This window comes from Clarias gariepinus, chromosome 19 (genome assembly GCF_024256425.1).
Source record: "Clarias gariepinus isolate MV-2021 ecotype Netherlands chromosome 19, CGAR_prim_01v2, whole genome shotgun sequence".
Taxonomy (NCBI): Eukaryota; Metazoa; Chordata; class Actinopteri; order Siluriformes; family Clariidae; genus Clarias; species Clarias gariepinus.
In genome coordinates this window covers 14,062,751-14,083,262 of record NC_071118.1, presented here as the reverse complement: position 1 = coordinate 14,083,262, position 20,512 = coordinate 14,062,751, and the positions used below count along the sequence as shown (strand labels likewise).

Genomic DNA, 20,512 nt, shown 5'->3' with positions numbered 1-20,512 from the left:
TGCACTTCAGACTCAACACACTGATGGTTTTGACTCTGCTTTGACCCTCTGTTAGTCTTGATCTTGACTCAGACTCACTGCCTTGCAGGTCTTGGTCTTGCCTTAGACTCAACTCTTTGTTGGTACTTGTGTGGACCTGAATTTACTCCTTTTTAAATACTGGTTTAAACCTTAAAAACCCATCTCATCAATTACGTATAAGAAATGTCATAATATTGTTCTAGTGTATTATTTTTTTTCTCACTTTTCCTTCCTTCCACACCAGGGATCACCTAATAAAAGCTCTGAGCCTTTAAACAAACACAACTGAACATGAAAATAATGGCACATATAGCTTATTCCTGTCCAATGTGTGTGTGTTTCTAGTGGATTTAATCACACATTTTTAAAACTTTGACAGTGTCTTATAAGGATTTCAAGGTTAAATTGACCACAGAAAACAACCCATTTGGATTGTGCATTTATTTGTTGACCAGATCACTATCATGATAAGCATAAAAAACTGAAAAATTAAATGCAAGATGTTTCATTTTTATTTTACACACATAAAAGATAAATATAAATAGTATAGAGATTAAACTTAAATTACATTATACACAACTTTAGACAGATGGAAGATCAACAGGGAAGCCAAGCAGCTCATCAACCTCCTCCTGTAGAGCTTCTGCTTTCTCATGTAACAGCATCTACAACAGCATCAACACACAGTTAGATGAGGTTCAATATGTAGCCAATTCACTGGAAGTAAAACAGGACATTGTTATAACAAAATCACAATGCCTGAGCTAATTTTCTAATAACATGACTGTTTATAATTAATGGTCATTATCACAAGGCAGATTTACAGAAACCCAGAAGGAGATCCCTCCTTCAGAAATGATTCCCCAAAAAGGCAATAGACTGGAAAGAATTACATTATGGCCAGAAAGTACTTCAATAAATAGACATTTAAACTTAAGTGTTATTTAAGGAAGTTGGACTTTACTTGGGTATATTGTGAAGCTACTAAAAGACAGACAGGAAGCAGATTGCTACAAATCTCTATTTTCTTCTTTTTTTATTTTGCCCAGTTACTAATTCAATCAATAATAGTTCTTTGAAATTTAATCTTATTTATTGTCCAGTGTTGAACATTTTAATCAAATACACACCAATTACTTTTTAAATTGTACATTTTAACTAAAAACTTTCTTCACCGAGTAATGTCCTGAGAGTGGTGGAAAATAAATAACTTTTGGAGGAACCAAAACTCAGTGTGATTCATAGGTTATTTTTCAATTAGAACATTTCAGTATAACTAAGCAACAACGATTACACTTGCAGGGAAATGGCCATCATCAAGCTAATTTGGCCATTTACATTTCCTTTTTGCTGGACATTAACCTTCCTTGTATTTATGTTTCTCACTGACATAGTCGATTTAAAATGCAAGCAGCGATGGTAGCCTGTTCCCTTTTGAGTTGCATCCTGCATGGCCAAAAGGGTCACCATTTCAGAAGGGTCAAATTATTGGTCTGCATCAAGCAAAGAAAACTAAGAAGATTTGAAATTACTGGAACTGGGTTAAGAACACTTTAACATCTTATCAAAACCTGGTGGCAAAATGCTAAACCCTTATATTTAAGATAATGTGGTCGGGGAAAAAAATCATAAATGGTGATCACTTATATACTTGGTGAAGTTGTATGGTTAAATAAATCAACAGTAAAAACAATAGCTATGTTTAATAGTGAAAGGTGTTTCCATACACACACAATATGATAAGAACTCATAGGATTGAGACTAAACAGCTGTATAGCCATAAGAAAACCACTTGTTAGTAAGACTCATCATAACAGTTTTTTCAACTGCTATATAACCATACATACTCTGTTCTGTAGACACATTGTAAGGCTGACTGCTTAGACTGTTTAACAGTCTCACTGATGCTGTGACCATTAGAAGTTTTGACTTGTGGCTTCATCGTGATTTTAAGTTTTATGCCATGTTCAAATAAATAAATTAGCCAGGCTGAAACACAAGCATATGTTCAACTACACTACAGGATATACACTCACCTAAAGGATTATTAGGAACACCATACTAATAGTTGTTTAACCCCCTTTCACCTTCAGAACTGCCTTAATTCTACGTGGCATTGATTCAACAAGGTGCTGAAAGCATTCTTTAGAAATGTTGGCCCATATTGATAGGATAGCATCTTGCAGTTGATGGAGATTTGTGGGATGCACATCCAGGGCACGAAGCTCCCGTTCCACCACATCCCAAAGATGTTCTATTGGGTTGAGATCTGGTGACTGTGGGGGCCATTTTAGTACAGTGAACTCATTGTCATGTTCAAGAAACCAATTTGAAATGATTCGAGCTTTGTGACATGGTGTATTATCCTGCTGGAAGTAGCTATCAGAGAATGGGTACATGAAAGGGATGGACATGGTCAGGGATGGACATGGTCAGAAACAATGCTCAGGTAGCCCGTTGGTTTTAAACGATGCCCAATTGGCACTAAGGGGCTTAAAGTGTGCCAAGAAAACATCCCCCACACTATTACACCACCACCACCAGCCTGCACAGTGGTAACAAGGCATGATGGATCCATGTTCTCATTCTGTTTACGCCAAATTCTGACATCTACCATGTGAATGTCTCAACAGAAATCAAGACTCATCAGACCAAGGAACATTATTCCAGTCTTCAACTGTCCAATTTTGATGAGCTTGTGCAAATTGTAGCCTCTTTTTCCTATTTGTAGTGGAGATTAGTGGTACCTGGTGGGGTCTTCTGCTATTGTAGCCAATCCGCCTTAAGGTTGTGCGTGTTGTGGCTTCACAAATGCTTTGCTGCATACCTCGGTTGTAACAAGCGGTTATTTCAGTCAAAGTTGCTCTTCTATCAGCTTGAATCAGTCGGCCCATTCTACTCTGACCTCTAGCATCAACAAGGCATTTTCGCCCACAGGACTGCAGCATACAGGATGTTTTTTCCTTTTCACACCATTCTTTGTAAACCCTTAAAATGGTTGTGCATGAAAATCCCAGTAACTGAGCAGATTGTAAAATACTCAGCCCCTCTGGCACCAACAACCATGCCACGCTCAAAATTGCTTAAATCACCTTTCTTTCCCATTCTGACATTCAGTTTGGAGGTCAGGAGATTGTCTTGACCAGGACCACACCCCTAAATGCATTGAAGCAACTGTCATGTGATTGGTTGATTAGATAATTGCAATAATGAGAAATTCAATAGGTGTTCCTAATAATCCTTTAGGTGAGTGTATGACAATTATGAAGCACTGAAATGTTATCCCCCAAGATTATACCAGAAATCAGAATTTGTAAATGAAATAGGTCTAATTACATTGTTTGCAATGTATCAGGGTATTATCCTTTATTTGGAAAGAGTTTCTTTAAAAATGCAATGAGTTAAGACCACTGTAAGTGCTAATGTAAATAAACTGGAATTAAAAATGGAAAATAATTATTACTGCATTTATGATAACTGAAGTTTGAGCTAATTTCTACATCCACCATGTGCATGTTCTTAATCATACTCTAGAATTATGAGACGGGCAGCAAAACCAAAAACTAAAAGCAAGCATGCAGGAAAAAATATGAAGGTTATACAAGTTAGATTAAATGTACTAACTTTTGCAGAGGCCACAATCTGATTAGCCTGTCTCTTATAAAGTTTCTCCACGGTTTTCACCAGCACATTCGGGTCAGCATTGGCCAAATGAGCCAGCGTTTTATATCCGGCATTGTACAGCTGTTTGGCTCGGAACTGGTTAAAGAAAGATAAGACAAGATGTAGTGTTTATTTCTGCTTTTTCTCAAATGCTATTGCACCATGAGTAGGGTAAGAGTCATTAAAAAAAATTTACACTGGGACAACGTATTAAACATTAGTGCATTTTATGCAACCCAAAAGCCTGTTTCTACTAAACACACAAACACTATACACACATCCAGCTAGGGGTCGATACTTGATTTTTTTTGTTTCTATATATGATTTTTTTTTTTTTACAGCGCTTGCAAAAAGTATTTATACCACTTGAACTTTTCCACATTTTGTTAAGTTACAACCACAAATGTAAATTCATTTACTTGGAATTTAATGTGATCACACACATAGTGCCACATAATTGTAAAGTGAAAGGAAAATGACAAACTGTTTAATTTTTTTTTTTTTTTTTCAAATAAAATGTGAAAAGTGTGGCATGCATTTGTATTCAGCCCCTTTTACTCTGATACTCCTAACTAAAATTCTGTGGAACTAAATACCTTCAGAAGTAAGGTGGTAAATAGAGTCCATCTGTGTGTAATTTAATCTTAGCATAAATTACTGGATTCTAAAAATGATAATTGTTTGAAAGATCAATTTAAGGCTTTTTGAGATCCCATGGAGCAATTCTGCAAAAATGGGCCTGTTTTAAGATGTTTATGTCAACTTTCAGGTTCTCTAAATGCGTTTTAATATGCAAGCCATGTGGACGGGTATAGTTTGGTTTCCTTTCATAGATTATTGAATGTTGATTTGTAAAAGCTTTTGGATATGCTGGGTTTTCCTTATTTGTTCTCAGTTTGATTGTATATTGTAATGGCAACTTTAATCATCTGTTTTCCAAGTTGGGTTAATTAGCTTCCACATATATTTCCTGCTTTTAGGATAGGAATTATTTCTGCTTCATTCCAAGCAGATATTCCCTGATATCCAGATAAGAGTTAAAAATGCTAAGAATTTTTTTAAGAAAAAGGTGGGATAATTTCTTTAAAAATGTATAGCGAATATTGTCTGGTCTAACTGTGTCTTGGGATTTTTTGATGGCCTGTTTTAGTTCTTCCATTATAAAAAGTTGGTTGTATGGCTCTATATTACTAGAGCTAAAGTTTGTTGTTTTTTTTTAATCTGTTTATCATGGAAGGTTCTCAAACCAGGAATTGTTTATTTTCAAAAGTTCTTGCTAATATCTTTGCAATTTCTTGTTTTGATGTCAAGATCAAATCATTCTGTTTGATGTAGACTGATGTGTATTTGTGGATCAGTTTTTCCCCTTTTATTTTTCGTATCAGATTCTATATTTTACTTCATGGAGTATTTGCTGAAATGTTGGAGACAAATCTTCTCCAGTTTCCTTTTTGTACTTTCACTTCTTATTTTCTTCCTTTGATAGTTACAATTATTGGGAAATGGTCACTTCCACATAAATCATGATGTACTGTACTTTCCATGATAAATCTAAAAAAAGTTTAGGCTGACAAATTGTTACTTTAAGTCAATTGCGGACTATGTTACATGTCCTGGGTGTAGATATGTATTTGACGCATTATTTAAAATACATACCGTATGGTTATAAATAAAATTTTCAATCTTCTTTCCTTTTACATTGCAATTATTACTACACCAAAGGTAGTTATGTCTATTTAAATCTTCCAGTACCATAAAGGGAAATGGAAGCTGAGGAACAAGATGGTCTAGATCCGTGGTTCTCACAGTGTGGGGCGTGCCCCACGAGTGGGGAATACAGGCATGACAGGTGGGGCGCAATAAACAGGAGGAAATTAGTGAAAAATAATAGGAAAGTACCTATTCTAATTCATGCTCTTCTTTATTGACAATAAAGATCGGACACTCGAAACTAAACAATCACACACAAAGAAATAGATAATTAATACAAGTAAATTAAAATAATTAAAATATTTTTGTTGGTGTGCGACATTTTGCGATGATCCCTAAATCATTCGTTGCGCTGTAGAGAATAATGGTGTTTATGCTTTTAAACATGTATAATTTAAGGCGGATGTAGCTTAAAGACAATGTAGAGAGGAAATATATGTGGGTATCTTATTTGCGGGTTTATTCAGCTATTGAATTCGGAGATGCGAATATGCGAACATCAAACAACTTTACCGCGGTCACAAACCGGGTCAGTAGCGTACTGCATGTAGTGCGCATAATAACGTCAATGGATACATTTGTTACATGGATCACAAAAAAGCAAGTGATTCAGCACTTTCAGCCTAATTAACCAAAAAGCCAGCCGAAAGGAAAATATGATGAAGCCTATCTTGCGCTTGGATTCATGGTGGGGGTGGTGGGGGCAGATGAGAGACCCCATGTGTGTTTTGTGTCTTGAACCGCTGGCAGCAGACAGCATGAGACCGAGAAAGTAGGAAGACACTTAAAGACAACACACCCCAGTCACGTTAATAAGCCACTCGACTTCTTTGAATGAAAGCTCTAGATAAGTGACAAAGTAAGCCTGTTATAACAATTGCACGTGTATTTTATCCGTTTTGAACTTGGTGTTATTTGATCTTATTGGTTTAGAAATTGATATTTCAATAAAAGGTAAACTTGGCCGATTTCATTATCATTTTGTTGACAAGTGGGGCTTAAAAATTCGCCCACCCCTTAAGTGGGGAATGACAGAAAATGTTTGAGAACCACTGGTCTAGGTACGTGTGTTAAATTTAAATCTAAGGGAATGTACAAAGAGAACAGATTGTAATGGTTTTCTGCAGTCAGTCATACTGGCGTTACCTGTGGATTGCTGTTAAGACTAATATGACTATGAATCACATCATTTCTAATTAGGATGGTACCTCCACCAGAAGGTCGCTTGATATTGGAGCCAAAAGTATTAAAAGCGCTAACATTTTTGATTAAATGTAAAAGCACTGTCTGATGGTAGCTGTGTCTCCTTAAAGCATACTGCAGCAGGATTAATTAACAGTTAGCCCGAAAACCATGACTGTTCCATTGGGCAATAACATTTTCCATCATCTATAAGGAAGAACAGGAACAGTTGCCCTTATTCTGCCTTTAGGAGATGGGATTCTACTCAAAGAGGCGTGTTCCGCCAGAGAGCAGCCTAATAGATGGCACTGGGCTTTTTTGTTTTGCAACACTGTGAATAGGATAACTCTTTATTGGTTTTAAAAATGGAACATTCACAGTTTACAAAAGGCAGCATTTCTGGGGCAATCGAACTGTAAAAATTGAGAGCGCTTGCTGTAAGTCCCTGAGAATTTTTTTAACACGCCACAACTAGGGTTCATAACTTGAAAAGATACACTTATGTGTGAGGGGAGAGGATTGTGCTTGGGAGACTGTGTTAGGGAAGTGCAACGCCGTTTGGGACTGATTTTCTGAACATAACATAGCGGCCTCTTGGGCAGCATTGAGAGAGGAGAAACAGTGTATTCCTGCTGCCAGAGCTCCTCTCCCTTTAAAATTGGAGCTAGGAGGAGTGAGGATTCTTTCTCCTAAAAGGAATCCTTCCGGAGGCCCGGTGGGAGCACATACACCAGGCCGATTGCCGTGGGTTTTGCCCGGGAGGTTGTTGTTTCACCGGATGAGAGCCTGATATAGCTGACGATGGTGGTTTTTTGTGAGGAGGCCATGGAGTGGTAACTTTTCGAGCCTGTTTGGGCTTCACCTCTCGTCGCGGAATGATGTCTCGCACCGCCTTCATTTTTTTTTGGAAGTCTTTTGAAAACTTTTCCTGAATGGCATCGAGTGACTGGCCGAACAAACCCGCAGCAGACAGCGAGCGGTTCATCCAAGTCTCTATCTGGGATGTCTAAAAGCATGAGCCATAAATGCCTCTGTGCTACCACTGCACTCGCCACCCCTTTGCCAATGGGGAGAGCCACACAACGAGACATGCGCAAAATGGAGTCTGTCGCGGTCCTGACCTTGTTAAGCAGTGCACATATCGGGCTTTCTTGAGGCACCAGTGAGCCGTGCTCTGCCTGATTCGTCTGAAGCAGTGTAACTGACTTGAGTGCACGAGCGGTGCTCACTTGAGAGCTGTAAATCTTCTCCAGCTGGGCAGAGGAGAATCTACAGTGTTTGGACGGGAGAACACTCCATGATGCGAGAGTGGCAAATAAGCTGCCAAAGATGGCTCCATTAGCAGTGGGCTAAGCAGTCCTGCTTTCTCAGCTCCGTCCAATTCCAAATACTGTCCGTAACCGGGCACTGATACGTTGCTCCATGACAACATGAACTCACCAATAAAGTCGGGAAACATGGGCATACAGTTTTTAACGGTTGTCGGTTCAGGAGGGAGAAAAAAATCCCACAAACCTCGACGGTTTCTGAGCCAACTGTGGGGAGGGCCACTCCACCTCCAGCTTTTCGGCCACTCAGCTACGGCTAACGCGGTAGCAGCGGAGCTCTGAAAAGACGGCAAAATTCTCAGAGACCAGGATCTCTTCCTGGTCTCTCTGACCATCGTGAGAGGGAGCTTAAGGGTTAATCTCTCTTGCCCAAGTAGAAGACCCTTGCACCACAGAGGGAGGAGCGTGCCCCTGTTCCTTTTACAGGCTGCCATCACAAAAATTTGGCCCTCAGAGGTTTGTTAGAAAACATTAGTAAACAAACAGCATCATAGAGCCCAAGGAACACATCCTGGAATAAAGGTGTGGAGATGTTTGAAGCAGGGTTAGGTTATAAAAAAATAAAAATAAATGCCAAGCTTTGAACATCTCACAAAGCACAGTTTAATCCATCATCTGAACTATCTATGGAATCTATTTACTAATTAGGTGACTTCTGAAGGCAATTGGTTCCACTGCACGCGAATGTGGAAAAGTTCAAGGGGTATGAATACTTTTGCAAGGCACTGTAGCTCCTATACATTCAGACTAAAAACAAAAATCCTATATGGAATATGTCTTTTTTTTATCCATTAGAATTTCTGTGGTGCCAAAAAAATGTGACAGACATTCTATTATTTTGATTCAACTAAAAGTCACATTTCTTCAAGCACAGAGAATGAACAGACTTCGGAAATAAACACACCTCCATGACTCCAGCGACCTCCATCAGTGGAATGAGATCAGCCTGTACGCAGTATGTCAGTCTGCGGGTAAGCTCGGCGAGGAGAGCTTTATAGGCCCAAAACTCCTCTAACTCCTAAAAAGAAGGACATGTGCATGTATGTAAGTAGCATGTATGTGTTAATAATAATAAAAATAATAATAATAATAATAATAATAGGAAGAAGAAGAAAAAGGTAGAAGGGTTTAGTCAGGGAACTACAGATCAGCTATCCCACCATCATGGGACTTGATCCCTGATCTAACCTCAGTGAAATGCAGTACGCAGGAGCAGAAAGCTGAGGAGGAACTGACAAGGGTCTGAACAAGGCCTCGGGTCAGCTGGAATCGGTCAGAGACGGCCCACACGTTTGTCTCATTCAGCAGGGAATATAGCACCAAAGCCAGGTACAGTCTGTTCACCACTGCAGGGTCAATACTCTAACACACACAGAGGGAGAGAGAGAGAGAGAGAGAGAGAGAGAGAGAAAATAGTGTTACTAAGCAAGATAAATGATGTCTGGCCATTAGTGTATAAATGATTCAGACATGCAATTCCCTTACTTTCTAGCTTCAAGTTTCTTATCTAACTAGATTAGTGTAATCGGTAAAAGAACCAGAGCACAAATTTTAAAAATAGGAACACACTCCCACCTTCCTCACACTCTGTCCAGCCGCTTTCCGAACAAGAAAGCTCTCAGGCACTCCAATAGTGGCCGCCATCTTCTGTTCAGCAGCAGACAACTTTGTTAACTAAGATAGATAGATAGATAGATAGATAGATAGATAGTTAGATAGATATTTAGATAGATAGATTCTTGCACCACTAGATACTATTTTTACAACCCGCTCCACCCCTGCGACAATTAAATAGACATACTAGGCATTGTAATTCAAATGAATACAGCCTTTATTTCAGCCTAAAAGTGCTTGGAAACATCGTCCTGTAAACTGGCAACAACATATGATTATGAATATGAATGATAAATCAGGTCATATTAATAACAAGATAATGATACACATTTTAAACATTTACAAAGCAGCGTTTGTAATCTAGGCTAAACAATTTTTTATTTTAGATTTGTATAGGGCAGGCCTACAGTTTACAGCCTACGCTCATTAATCACACGGAAATGTTCATTTAGCGTTTTTACATTCGCTGTGCAAAAAAAGAATGCCAAAACATTAGATTTAGCAGCCTGACCTTTTTTTCTTTTAATGATGTAAATTCCCAACCTCAATTTCTCCCGCACCTCGTCTTCCATCTTCACTTTTATTTCTTTGTTTTTAGTTGTGACTAGCAGCGGTAGTGCTTGGCGCTTTCGTGACTTGTCACATGACATACCCTTATCAAACTTAATAAAATATAAAAATAGATATTCCCAAATATTTAATATAGGCTATAGGGAATTGCACGCAACATACATGGATTTTTTATTTAATGTAAAAAAAAAATTTATTTGGTAACCCGCCCTGCAAATAAAGTGAATTCCTTTACCCGCCCCAACCCGACCCGCGGGCTACCAGACGACCCGCGCATCACTACAGCACTGAACTAGCACAACACCAACAGGACAAATACTGTAGATACGGTAGATAGATATTTTTTCTCAACAGTAGGGGGCGATGAAGTTGCATTTTAGACAGAGCAAACAATATATGGAAGATACAAAATCTCTTGCACTGCTACTAGCAGGAGGAGGAACAACACGTCAATTTCATTGGTTTTGCCAAACTCATTCTATTCTCATTTAAGATTAGGTAAATTTACATTTCCAGTGATTTTTAAAATTTTTTATTTAGAGATATTGTTTTATTGTTTGGCTAAATCAATTTTCTTTGTTATCACACTGCGATTTGATCTGTAGAGCAGTGACTCTTAGTTAGACTGTCGATTTGACTTAATTCAATATTGATGCATTGAGAGTTTTATTCATACAGTACAAATCTTTTTATCCTGGCTATTTTCTGCTCCACACTCCCGTCCAGTAGGTGACGCCAACAGACGATAAACATAAAAAGATGACGAAGTGATACTCTCACAAAACGCAAGTATTTGCATAGGATGGGAGCAGCTTGTATTGTCTGCAAAAAGCTGTGGTATATGTTTAAGGAATTTGTTAATTTTAGGCCATTTTAAGTCTGTAAGATTTACTAAACAATTTAAAGCATATGAATCGATGCTGAATCGAAAAATTTACCCATTGATAGAATTAAGTAAGTTGACCAATAAAATATAAGTTCCCAATGTTACAGTAGTATATAAAAAGCACAATAAACTGCATTATGTACTGTATGGAAAGTGTGAATGTGTGATTTTAGCAGATTTGTATGCTGTATTGGACTGAACAACTGTTTAATACTTGTTCCTACAGAAAGGAAATAAAAATTGATTTAGTTATGAATCACTACAAAATTATTATTTTTTTTATATTATTTTACATTTTTAATAGAGATGCACCAGGCAATCCGCCAGTGACCAGAAATGGTTGGTTGTCATCTTGATCGGCCATGACTGGTGATTGGCCGATCAGCCTCAGAAACAATTTTGTACCTGTTACGACTCAGTCTAGGGTTGGGCCGCACAGCGATATTAAAGGTGAATGAATAATTGTAAGCTAAAGAAGGAGTGTGGTACTGTTTCAATTCAAAAATGAAACACACGTAATGGATTGAAAATTATATATTGAAAAAGGTACTATACAAAATAACCGGTGTGAACTTCAGGGTGGACCAAGGCCAAAACAACAAACAGAAGAACTAATTAAGGAAAGCTCTAACTTCCCTACAAAAGAAAACAGAAATAAAACACAATTTGCTAACCTAACTCCCTATCCATAAACAGTTAAGAAAAAAACCCCTCCCACACCCAACAAAAAATGGCAGCCACACCCCTACAACCGGTGAAAAAAAAGAAGAAATATATACATGAAAACACTAACACTTTACACAGAGACTAGACATTTACTTACATACAAAAGATACTAAGTTTTACAGACTGACTAAACCACAAGGGCAGACCCATAGACCAAATAAATGAACCAAAAATCACAAGCTTCCGAGTGGTGCAGTAAAAGCACATTTTTTTATGGTGTGCATTAAAATCCTCCAATCAGCCTTTTTCTCCAAACTTTGTGAGTAAATAAGTCTTAAGACCCTCTCAAGACCCACACTTTCAACAGTCCCAAAACACTGCGAGCTCAATTAGTTTTAAAAAATCGCATGTTCAAAGCCCTGCATGCCCGTTAGAAACCGTGAGCACGTGTGAGCTAGCAGTCACTCGACCTGTGTGCTCTCTGTCAATTTAAGTTTTTTAAACCTTGGAGGCATTTAAGGCGATAAATCGTCACTGTTTCTTTATAATTCTACAGGTGGCTCAGTACAAATGTAACAAAATCTGAAAAATGTAATGTTGAATCAGGATATTTATAAAATCATGAAACGTACAATATAAATCGAATCAACACCTATAGTATATTTCGTGATACTGTATTGGGTGTTCATTGGTGATTTCCATCTCTACTTGTTACACTGAAGTTATAAGTGGTGTGTGAGTGTCTGACCTGGCTAAAGTAGATCATCCAGTCTGGTTTGATCTGAGACACGAAGTCATATGGAGTCACCAGATAGACCAAATGCAGGAAACTGTTCAGCAGGAGACCCTCCAGACCTTTAGACAGTTCTTTGTAGAGGACATCAGAGTATCTTAAATCTACTGAGCCTAAAGAGAAGACAAAGCACAGCATGGAAGTGAGACAGACGCAATGCAAACTGATAGAAAATGGAATGTTTCTTTTCATATTTTACATTAAAAATATTTTTTTTTACATTTTATATGAGCTATAGGCAAATAAAATCACAGGGATTTGTGTACAGTTATTATTACAGTATATCAAATTTTGTAACACTTTACATTAAGGCTCACTTAAATAATATTTTTACTTTAATTCATATTCATACATCATATCATGAATGTTTTACTATTAAGTACCAACCAAAATAAATATTGTGGCCACAGTCATTTAGTCTACATCATACAATGAATTTAATATGTGATGTCTCACCTTTATATGTTGCTCTTCCAAGTTTGGTGACATGCAGCACAGCCTGCTCGTGTGGAGAGGTACTGATGAGACCCTTTTGTTTCAGTATCTCAACTGACTCTACTGTAAGCTCTTGTAAACTCTTCTGCTTGCAAAGCTGAGTCTCTTGAACACTAAGCAACGTCCTTGACATGAACTCCAGGATCTGCTCCTCAGTGCATGTTATCTGCATCCAGAAGCAAAGACTTAATTACCAACCCGGACTTCACTGACTGACTCATACAGTATGCTGAGACTGACAGCTGTCACTCACGTTAAGGCCGACGAGGGAGAGGATGAGACTCAGAAGACCGTGAGTTCCTTCATGCAGCAAGTTACTGTAACAGTTCTCTACTGGTGCACACACTAGTTGTTTGGCCTAACAACAAAATACAACAACAAGTTAATGATGTTCTATATCTGAGCTGAATCTTCGCAAAGAAGAAGAGGCTGAAACTCTCACCCTGTCTCTGTCTCTGTCCTGCAGGATGAGGATACTTTCTCCCATTGAATCGATCCCAGCACGACCTGCTCTTCCTACCATCTGCTTGTACTGACTCCTCTTTAAAAACTCTGCACCCACATATGGGGAGCGGAGGATCACCCTGAGTACGCAGAATATAAACAGTGTGTAGATCAAAAGCATAAATTATAGCTTTAAAAGAAAATACAGAACTTGATAACTGAGAATAAGCGGTCTTGTAGCACAAACTCATTGTCACCGTTATTGCATTAAAACTTGCTACATTTATAAATATTCATTTTTGCTCCAACGTGACTCTCTTTAGCTGTATATCTTTTAAATGATGTAAGGTTTGGCTTTTGATTATGGCAGTTGTTCCCCAAAATAGAGGATGAGTCATAAATAATGTAATGTTATAATATATTTAAGATTATAAAACTTAAAAGGTAAGTAACTGTAATACTTGTTAAAAACCAGATGTGTGACAATGGTATTCAGTTTCACCAGACCTAAACCCAATAGAAGACTGTTGGACAATGGTGAACAAGGCAGTAGCAGTAAAGAAACCGTCTTCTGTACATGATCTTCAGGAAGCAATCAAGCAGGCATGGATTGAGTGCTGAAGATGTCTTTTTGACTCCACGCCCAGCCGGATCCAGCTGGTTTTTTAAGAATAAAGGACTTCATGTTAAATATTGATTGCTTTAAAACTATTTCTTTGAATGAAATACAAAATTTTATTACTATCTTAATTATCACTATTCATAAAAAATTGAAAATGCCATAAAAATTTAATTAAATTTTTGTCCTAATACTTTTGGCCATCAGTATATAATAACTTTTAACCAAAAATAAAGAAAATGGTAGCTTCTGTTTTTAGCTGAACGGATACTTTCAGCTGTAGATGTGATGCATCAGTGGATCTGATATGTTATGGTGTAACTGTACATGTGTTCAAATTTATAGCGTTTAGTACAGGACATTCTGGTCAGTGCGTGTGGTGATCCCAGTGAATGTAGTCAACCTTTAATTTTCTTAGTTAATTCTGTCAATTTGTAAGGTAACAGGCAGCACCTCACATATAACTTACTAATTTAAGTAATATTCAAATATGAACTATTTAAAATAGAATTCAGCGCTACATCCTAAGCATTAATTCACAGTCTGAGCAACAAGGCCATAATAACTAAACAGTGTTGACTACCAATGTAATGGTATGCAAAAGTCACAGTTTGGTACACCGCTAGTTACCACTGCTTTGCTTTTCACTCAGTGAGACTTCACACAATGATAATTTAGTCAAATTAGTTTTATGATAAATAATACTTATTTTAACATATTATTAGCTTAGTTTTATCTATAGGGTGTCCCTATATCTTATTTCTTTTTCATTACACATACATAAAAATATTCTGATCTGTTATATTTTAAATAATAGCAATTAAAATACTAAAATAAAGTTTAATTAATTAGTTAATTAGGTTATTTGTACAACACATACATTTTTTTCTCATTAGTACATCGCTAATTGAACAGAATAATCTGTCAATATAACAGACCAAGGCTCTTCCTACATCTTTTCTAACACCTACTTCTAGTCTGATTACCCTGTAGTAAGAATAAGACACCAGACATTTTGCTCCAAAAAACACAACCTAAAAAAAACTTTTAAGATGTCGCATTAATGAAATAAATGTGACGGACCTGCGAGCAGGAAGGTTGATGCCTGCAGCCAGGGTGGAGGTGCAAGCGAGGAGACACAGCACTCCGGATGAGTACGCCTCCTCCAGCATCTTCCTCTCATCACTGGTCAGACCGCTATGGTGGTACGCCAGGCCAAAAGGCACGGTCTTCTGCAGCACAGGACACAAGGAGCCATTCCCACTATTCCTCAGCTCGGACAGCAGTGTCACCTTTTCCTCCTCTCTATGCTTAAGGAAGTCTCTGTGAAAGAGTTAGCCGAACAAACAAAAAAAAATACAACTTCTTTACGAGTCTATCATATGAACAGGAAATACTGAATACTAAAGGGCGTACTTACTTATTTAGATACTTGCAGATCATACCAGCTACATTTTCACAGTTTTTCTTGGTGGCACAAAATATCAAACAGGATTGTTGCGGTATCACTTCAGTAGCCAGAGCGATGATGTGGTCCGGGTCCAGCTTCTGCATCCCGCTGGAGTACTGTACAATAAATACTTTCAGTTATTTACAAATAAGAAATGTATTCCTCATTACAAATCCTTCAAAAAAATAAGGTATAGTATTAGGCAAATGGCCACCATCCCCTACTTTAAAAGTCAGAACACGTGAGAACCGGAAACACTGCTCCTCCTTTGGATCAACCTCATATATACTGTCCCTCAGTTTTACATACTCCTTCAACTGGACCTGCAAAATAGCAGCACGTCTGTCTGAGCACTCAAACATCTTGTCTCATATAGCCTTTCTAATCAAATAATTTTTATGATTCAAGTTTTGATTTTAAAATATTTACAGGTCTGAAGTCGTTGGTGTAGTTCTCAGCCCTCAGGAAGCTCAGCAGATCAGCTACGTTGCCCAGGGTGGCACTCATTCCAATAACCTGTGTGCTTTCTGTTTAAAACATGTTCATGTCAAACTTTAAGTAATATCTTCGAAGACAAAAGATTCCATTTACGACTGACTTACCGCTGATGAACATTAATTTGGCCAGAGTCATCTCGAGAATCGCTCCTCTGCTACCATCTCCAAGCATGTGGAGCTAATTAAAGTGAAGAAGAAAATATCTTGAGAGGAAATTATACAGCAACAATTGTTGTGTCTTGCACAGAAAAAAAGTGACAGTCTGGAACAGACCTCATCCACCACCACCAGGCCGATGTTGTCCAGTCGCTTTGTCTCAATCAGGGAGTTCACTAGGCTGTGGCCTTTCTCAATCGTGGCGATGTAAAGCGAGTTTCTGCTACGTCTTTTTATAGGAGGAAATTTCCCTTTACTCCCAGCGTACTCCTCCACCAAGAAATCCAGCTCAATACCAAAACTCGCCAGCCCGCGGACCTACGGGAAATAAAACACTGCTTACTTGTGGTCGTTTCAAGTGTCTGAATTGGATCCCAATAACTACGAGTACAACTACAAATACTACACTTGTAGTCAGATGTGTCACGGGTTAGAGTATGTTGCAGTATTTTTCCCTTAAGGTCAGGTTGATGAATTTCGTAAAACGTTGGGAAATTGTCTTTAGCTATAAAGAGAATAAAATATAATGTGATGAAGTAACATTTTTTTTCTTCAGTATTAGATATTAAACCACTGCTACAACTATGCATATGTTACTTATCAGCAATTAAAATACCATCCATTAAAATTATTAGATTAGATTTTTTATTCTGCTTCCGGTATTCTATACAGTACTGCTGAACAATAAAACAATTACATTTTCATGCACCAGTGATAACCAGAGTAAATAAATGTCTTATTGTTCAGCAGCAGAAAAAAAAACAATCTAATCTCTCTCTTTATTGTTTAACAGCAGAAAAAAAATCTAATATAATCTCTAGTGGTTTAAAAGTTAGATTCGGTTTTTTTTTCTGCTGCTGAACAATAAAACATGATTTACCTTTTCTTGCACCAGGGATACATAGGGTAAAATCAGCAGTGCGTCCTTCCTCCTACAGAGAATCTCTTTAAAAATAAGAATCTCAGCCACCAACGTCTTCCCTCCACTCGTTGGCAGGGAGTAGATCAGATTCTTTCTTTGGAGAACCGAGTCCAAATTCAGACATGCCTTCTGCCACTCTGAAACAGAGACAGACTCTATTATATTATATTGTATATGACTGTATATGAATATGTTGCACAAGCAGAAGTGAAAATATTTTTACAAATAATTTAAAAAAATAATAATTTAAAGCCTCAATTCATACAAGTGGTATGATACTGTATAATTACTAAAGAAATGAAAACAGTGAATTAGAAGTAGAACAATAAAATATTAATCAGAAACAAGTGGACAGGGCCAGAAATATTCTAGATCACTAATGGGTCAACAAAAAAACTTTAAATAATTTACACGTCTAAACCAGTAAAGTGAGTTTCAACGGTAAAAAGTTTATCTCCCGTTTCGAAAACCTGTTTTCTGACATGCTTTAGTATTATCCATCACAGTTACATCATACTTTTCAGTTTAGGGTTTCTGCTTTGTAAACTATTCTGACTGATTATTTTGAAATCAGGTTTCAGTTAGTACAGTATGTGTAGTTGCACTACTTGTGTCACTATATGAGAAAATCACACTTTCACACTTCGTAACTGGCATTTGAGACTAAATCAAGATTCTGCGTCAGTAACTGCTAATATTAAAGTAGATATTAAATAAGATTTAATCATATTTATATAGGAGGCTGTGAATTAATCACCATACAAGTCCTCAATCCTCTTCAGTCTCATGATTAAATCCTTAACTTTGGATGGAAGTCCAAAGAAAGGACCCAGGTCTCCTTCTGGAGGCACAGACTTGATTGTCTGTACAGCGGCACTGATTTCTTCACTCACTGCTGCCTCTTTTTTTTGGACCGTCTTCGACATGGTGTTGGAGGAAGATGCATTTTCCAGCATAGCTCTCTTTAGCTGGTTGGCCATGCTCCTCCTGGCCTTGCTGGCTGGTTTGTTCTGATCATCGCAGACTGACTGCTTTGAGGTTCTCACATCAGGAGTAGATGTGTTTCCAGTTCCTTCTGTGTGGATGGGGTGCGATTTATTTAGCATGTCCTGCTGAAACACGAGCTGAGAGCTTGGTAAATCCCTCAATGATGCATCATGGAAATCGTCTGCGAAGTCTGCGAGATGATCAACATTGCTTTTGGTGGTTTGTGAGGTGTGGTTTTGTTCACACTCTTCCAGCCTAGCAAGAAAGGAGGTGTCGGCGATGAGGCTGTCGTAGCCATCAAAGAGGTCCTCGCTGTCACTGCAGCACTGGAAAACAAAAAACACTTCATTATGATATATTCCAAATATGTGCAGCCCTGCATTCAAAATAACATTAAATGTAACTATAAAAAATGAAAAGAGAAAACGAGACAACCATTGGCTTAAAATTATACAGCTAACACATGCTGCTGGATACAGAGGACTTTTTTATAAGGTGTCTCTAGTCCATAACAATTGTAAGAGACCTGTGCGAAGCACAGATAATATTAATAAAGTCGACTCAACACCTTAAATTATTAAAAGAGGCGATATACTTTGCATTTCTAAAATCATAATAATAATAATATTCAAATATATTATTATTATTATTATTATCATCACTTTTCAGGTAGACACAATCTTAAAGTGCTTACATAAAAAAAAAGAAGAACAAAAACTTACATTTAGGAAAAACAAGTAGCTAAAAGCCTTAATAAACAGGTACGCTTTCAAGCCTGACCCAACAGCAGACAGGGACAGTGGTGTAGGAGGGAAGTTTGAATCCTGCCTCAGCTCTGTGTGCGGGAAATCTTGTCCCCATGCTTGGTGGGTCGCCGGTTTCATTATATAGTACAAAGGCAAAGTTTGTAGGCTAAATGATGTTCCCAAATTTCCTGTAGTGTGTGGTGTGTGTATGTGTGAATTGGCGCCCTATTCAGGGTTAACCCTGCCATTTGCCCGAAGTTTCCTGGAATAGGCTCCAAGCATTCATCTCCAATAGAACATGGGTGAAAAAAAAGTAGTTCTTTCAGATACATGGGGTAATAACATGGATGCATTGGTGCGTCAGGAGCAGAATTTTAAGGAAAAACAGGCAGCCAGTGACAATATTGCAGAACAGGTGTGACGTGATCACATATTCTTGCTCTTAGCAGGATTCTAGCAGCCCTGTTTTAAATGTATTTCAGAAGCCTCTGGATGGAGAAGAAGTTTCAGAAGCCTCTGGATGGAGATCCTGATAATGAGCGGTAAAATGTCCCAAGGGTAAAAATTCCACCTGTCTGAGAGGTAGGATTGGAGCCCAGAGTGTCCATGCATCAGAGAGTCCACAGACCTTGTGCAGGCGCTCAAGTAAGATGCTGTGTCTACTCTATATATAGTACAGTATTACTAAGTAGAGTGTCTACTCTATATATAGTACAGTATTACTAAAAGAGTCGACTCTCGCAGACAACACTTCAGTTCCCAGCATTGCCACAAAGCAAAACATTTCGAGGTGCAGCTCTGGTTTGGACTCTGCATGAAGTAAATAAAGAGTAAAGAGTTACCTGTTCTGAGACTGTGTCCTCTATCTTGATCTGCGCGATATTCCTGTCTTCATTTGTGTCGCATTTCTCAGCGCTGAGCCGCTTCTTAGCCGGAGTAAAATCACTCCTCATTCCGTCTCTGTTTCTCTTTTTGGACCAAGAGCTGCGTTTCACAACTATTTCACTCTGGACTTCTGTGTCTCTACTCATATCTCTCCTACTATATGTATAACGTTAGCTGGCTAGCTTCAAGCTAACTTAGCTCTCTGACCTGCCACCACTTCATGACTTAAATAAAAGGCTCCGGCTGCAGATTCAATCTGCTTATAGTTATAAAGAATATGGACTCTTATGAATAAGTCGCATCTTGGTAATAACTACGCACATAAACGCGCTATGATGACCCTTTGCCTTCACAACAAGCTAAGCTGTCATCGGTATAGTGATGCTTAGGGCAGAACTATTTTAAAAGGGTTGTTCAAGAAACCAGCCAATAGTGTTTTAACTGTTACAACACATGACCGGAAGTTCCTCGGTTTAGCGTTACGTGACGCGTCAGTCATATTGGAAAGGGCAAGAGCTGATCGGGAGCTATTGCGAGTCTATTGAAAGGTTACACTCCTATTGTCAGGTTGCTTTTAGACGGTTTTGACTTCATAAACTACATGCTAAGGAGCAGCTTTTATTTACAGGCCATTAGCTATCTTTTTTAAGGCCCAAAGCTCTATATATATGACACCAGGTCCATGACGTCATAGTGTGTAAAGGGCCTTCTTTTCTTTCAAGGATTGTTTTTTGTAGTAATGTGGGCATCCCTCATCGTCGCACAATAGGCAGTGTGGCTTCAAATTTAACAGTAGACAGGGTTATTGTCATCTTTTATGTCATACTGTGAGGTAATAATATATCAGCTGAAACATTGTAGCAGCATGAGGAGCAGCA

At 38.1% G+C, this 20,512-nt stretch overlaps 1 protein-coding gene across 2 annotated transcripts; it reads right to left on the bottom strand.

Moving 5' to 3' along the window:
* Positions 1 to 446: 446 nt before the first annotated feature.
* On the bottom strand, positions 447 to 20,012 carry helq (helicase, POLQ like). Of its 2 annotated transcripts, XM_053479266.1 has the most exons (19): positions 19,592 to 20,012; positions 17,774 to 18,329; positions 16,975 to 17,153; positions 16,212 to 16,412; positions 16,044 to 16,116; positions 15,871 to 15,968; positions 15,666 to 15,764; positions 15,412 to 15,557; positions 15,075 to 15,314; positions 13,880 to 13,954; positions 13,371 to 13,512; positions 13,182 to 13,286; positions 12,890 to 13,094; positions 12,389 to 12,546; positions 9,480 to 9,578; positions 9,093 to 9,266; positions 8,809 to 8,922; positions 3,646 to 3,780; positions 447 to 686 (listed from the first exon to the last, which is right to left on the bottom strand). In XM_053479266.1, exons 1-19 carry the CDS (start codon positions 19,778 to 19,780, stop codon positions 603 to 605), a joined length of 3,072 nt encoding a protein of 1,023 aa, XP_053335241.1. In that variant the 5' UTR covers positions 19,781 to 20,012; the 3' UTR covers positions 447 to 602. The 2 variants fall into 2 exon arrangements, with proteins under 2 accessions (XP_053335241.1, XP_053335242.1); XM_053479267.1 differs by lacking the exon at positions 13,880 to 13,954.
* Between the last annotated feature and the right edge of the window lie 500 nt (positions 20,013 to 20,512).